Here is a 4,118-nt window from a genome sequence, read left to right as displayed (position 1 = left end):
TGGATTATAATACAATATTTGAATTATGTGATGGATGATGTCATGAAATTACAAACATACAAACAAAAACAAATTAATAGGAGGACGGCCTCTTTTGTACGTGGTTACGTTGACCTTGTTTGACCAAGACCAATATATAGCTAGCTAATTGGTCACCAAACCTTCGTTAAGCCTTGCTGTTAATACCTTCCTCAGAATTTTACCTGACGCTGCTTTTGGAATACTTTCAGTGAAGAACACTCTGTTTATTCTCTTGTAAAATACCACCTGTTTAGAAATATATTTCTTGATTTCATCCTCGGTGATATTAGAACCATTTGATCTCACAACAAATGCAACTGGTACTTCTCCAGCAACTTCATCTTTCAGCCTGAATGTAATTAAAAAAAAAAAAGGTCAAACAGGGTATTATGAGAGTAAGAGCCTTTTAGTGGAGTAGGTAGGGTAACAGACTTACGGTACAACAGCGGCATCAGAGATGTTTGGGTGGGCAATCAACAAAGATTCCAGCTCAGCAGGTGCCACTTGGTATCCTTTGTATTTGATAAGCTCCTTCAAGCGATCAACGATGAAGAGCTCATCATCATCATCAATGTAACCAATGTCACCCGTGTGTAACCATCCTTCTTTGTCTATGGTTCTCTCCGTCGCCTCTCGGTCATTCAGGTACCCTACCCAAATTAAATCATATCATTAATTACGTAACACATTAAAAATAAGACTTTTTAAAGAACTTATGCCATGTGGCATTGGCATATATATATATATATAGAGTAAAGCTAGGAACCAAAAACATATTAGCCAAAATTCAGGCAAATATTTTTGGATAAATTTAAAATTTCTACGAATTAATATATATGGATGTTTCTTCTATTAAGTATCAGAATGTTTCTTTTTCATATTAAATAGATGTTTTTCTATATATTTTTCAAATTTATGATTGTTGGAAGTAGATAAGTTAATATGAGAGAAAAAAAATATTTTTATAGGTTTTAATTAGATTTACTTAATCAATTTAAATTTTTTTAAATTTTAAATTTAAAAAATTTAAAATTAATTAATTATTAATATAAATTAATGTAGTTTTATTTAGTTTTTTGTTGATAAATTTTTGGTTTTTATACTATTTCTTCATATATATATATGATGACGATTGTAAGACAGGTGGGCCCAAACTAGTTAAGATGAGTTAGGTGAGGATGTTGACTAAAAATAGGTTATCCAATCAACACTTACTTCACCTACAACTTTGAACAAATTCAGCCTTTGACAACGCTTACAAGTTTGGTCTCCTGGATCATCTATTGAGCTATGTTATTAGAAAATGCTAATTATTTCACGAATTATTTAATTATTAATTCAATTTTTTAATTTATTAATTTAATAATATAATAATAAAAAATAAATTTTGATGATTTTTTAACATTTCTCTTATTCCAGTGTGTTGAGTATAATGGAAGCACCAATACACAGAAGTTGTGGTTGGTGAGTATGAAAGGTGCTTTACGTGGAAGCCCTCATAACTTGGTATATTACGTACAGTGATCACGTCCTCATCAGTTTTCTTTAGTTTTGGTAGCCCGTAGCCACAAACATGAAATATTTAATTATTACAATACAAATCCAAACCCACCCACTTTGTTCCACCAAACTTACAACTACCCCACATTAGACTATGGTATGTATAGTGCGCATCTTCTACTACGAGAAAATGACAACCCCGATAGAGATGCGATGTGACCACATCACTTATCTCCGAGTAAACTTTTTGTTTCAGTTGTGTTAATTATTATTGTTACATATCTAAAGCATTACGTTTGGCCCTTAGGTGGTAAAGTATCACATTCTTACCTAATTATTAGAATGCATAGTATGATGATGATTAATAGATTATATATAATGGGTTTGCTAGTGTTGTCCATTATATTTGGGTAGAAGCTACTAAGATGCATGCAGAGATGATGAATAATAGATAGTATCGTATACCTTTCATGACTTTAGTGCCTCGAATGCAAATTTCACCGGGTTTGTTAGGTGGAAGGGAAGTACCAGTGTCAGTGTCGACGATTTTCATCTCAGCGTTTCTAACGACGGAGCCGCATGCACCTGATTTAACGTTGAATGGTTCCTTTGCAAATGCTAAGCTTATGGCAAGTGGCCCCGCTTCTGTCATCCCATAGCCCTGTGTATCATAATCAAATCAAATCTATACGTTACCTATCACTAATCAAAATCTTAACATAAAAAATACAATTTTATGTACAAGAGAATCATGGCATATTAAAACAACGTATGAACTCAAATAGCGATATCTTGGCCTAAAAATAATAGAATTCGGATCCTTTAAATTTTCGATTCTCATTAAATAAAGTGAGATCCTTTACTATTGAATATTTTTTTATATATTTTCTCTTAGTCTTCCACCTATAAAATAAATGGTAATAGATCATATTTTATCTTTTAAAATAAATTTTAAAATTTAGAAGATCCAGATTAACAAATAATGGTTAACATATTTGAGTTATGTAAATATATTAAATTGTTTAGCTGTTTTTTATTTTATTTTAAAATTCTCAATGATTACTCTATTGAGGAAATAGATCCTCTTCCGTTTTTTTAACACTTAACAAAATACAGTGTGATCTTTTAATTTTAATTCTATAAGTGAAATCAAAAATAAATAAGAGAAAGAATGATGAATGATTAGATTAAAATATTAAACACTGCATACCATTTAGTATTTTTTACTAGAGGATCCACTCTCCTCTATTAAAAATATCAAAATCATATTTTCTAGAGAAAACTTTAATTTCATTGTTAGCAGAAATCAGTAGCGTAAATAATGGCATATTATTATGTACTTAAATAGAGATATTTCCGTATAAAAATAATGGTTAATGTAATGAGTAAACATGAGTCCAATACCTCAATTAGAAAATCCTTAATAGAAGTACAATTTAATATATATAGAACAATAGTGATAGAGTTATAAAAGCATGAAACTAGAAATGAATATATTACTTTTTTAGAAAATTTTTAATAAAATTATTTCTTTAGTAGAAATGTTGCTGGTTACTGCCCAAATTTAATAAAGTTGCCCTAGACTTTCTCTAGAAAGAAATCAGTAGCGTAAATTGTAATTTGACCCATTAATAATTACTATTAATTAATAAAAGTCTAGGAGACCAGCAGTTTTATTGAATTTTGGCCAGCATGTAACCAGCAGAGGAAGGTGAGCCATTGGATGAAATCTCACACCAATCTCACACCATCAAATCATCATTGATGGCTAGTTGATGGCTAACAATCCCAAAAATTGCTGGCCCTAGCATTGCTCAAAAATTAATATTAACCTGTCCGAGAGTGGCATGGGGAAGCCTAGCCTTCACAGCTTCCTGAAGCTCCATTCCCATGGGAGCGGCACCTGATATCACCCCACGAATCGAAGACAGATCATACCTGTGAGTATCCCCACTCTTCACCACCGCCAACACTATCGGCGGCACCAGAGACGCCACCGTCACCCTGTACTTCTCTATCAACTCCATCAGAGTCGTTATCTCAAACTTCTGCACGATCAGAACCGCCGCACCCGCTCGAATGCCACATAACAAGATCGAGTTCAGTGCGTATATGTGAAACATTGGCAGCACGCAGAGGAGAACGTCCTCGCTGTGCGTGTACTGATGAGGATTCTCGCCGTCAACAAGTTGCGCCACCGTGGTTACCAGGTTGCTGTGCGTTAACATCACCCCCTTTGGCAGCCCCGATGTCCCGGAGGAGAACGGGATCGCCACGAGATCGTCGGGGGTGATGTTAACTTCAGGCTCGTCGTTTTCATTGGAATTTGTGAGAAGGGAAAAGTGCAGAACACTAGTGTCCTGTGATTCTTCAGGGGAACCATCAATGCACATGATCTTGACGTCGTTGTTGTTTGTTTCCAGGTACTCTTTGAATTTCTCGACGTAAGCGGATTGCGTTATGATGAGCTTAGTTTTGGTGGCGGTGGCTTGCTTGGCCAGCTCGGCGGGAGTGTAGAAGGGGTTGGCGGTCGTGACGGGGGCGCCGCAGCGGGAGGCGCCAAGGAAAGCGAGGGCGAATTCGGGGCAGTTGCGGAG

General features: G+C 35.1%; 1 protein-coding gene across 1 annotated transcript; it reads right to left on the bottom strand.

The window, feature by feature from the left end:
• LOC107459975 (4-coumarate--CoA ligase CCL1) lies at positions 1-4,118 on the bottom strand (the record flags this gene model as incomplete). Its single annotated transcript, XM_016078296.3, is given in 4 exon segments — positions 1-370; positions 458-671; positions 1,987-2,182; positions 3,354-4,118. Coding segments are annotated over 4 exon segments (1,401 nt in total), but the record flags the coding sequence as incomplete, so codon positions are not given.

The sequence above is a fragment of the Arachis duranensis genome, chromosome 1, assembly GCF_000817695.3.
Source record: "Arachis duranensis cultivar V14167 chromosome 1, aradu.V14167.gnm2.J7QH, whole genome shotgun sequence".
NCBI classification, from domain to species: domain Eukaryota; kingdom Viridiplantae; phylum Streptophyta; class Magnoliopsida; order Fabales; family Fabaceae; genus Arachis; species Arachis duranensis.
This window is presented reverse-complemented; position numbering and strand designations above follow the sequence as displayed.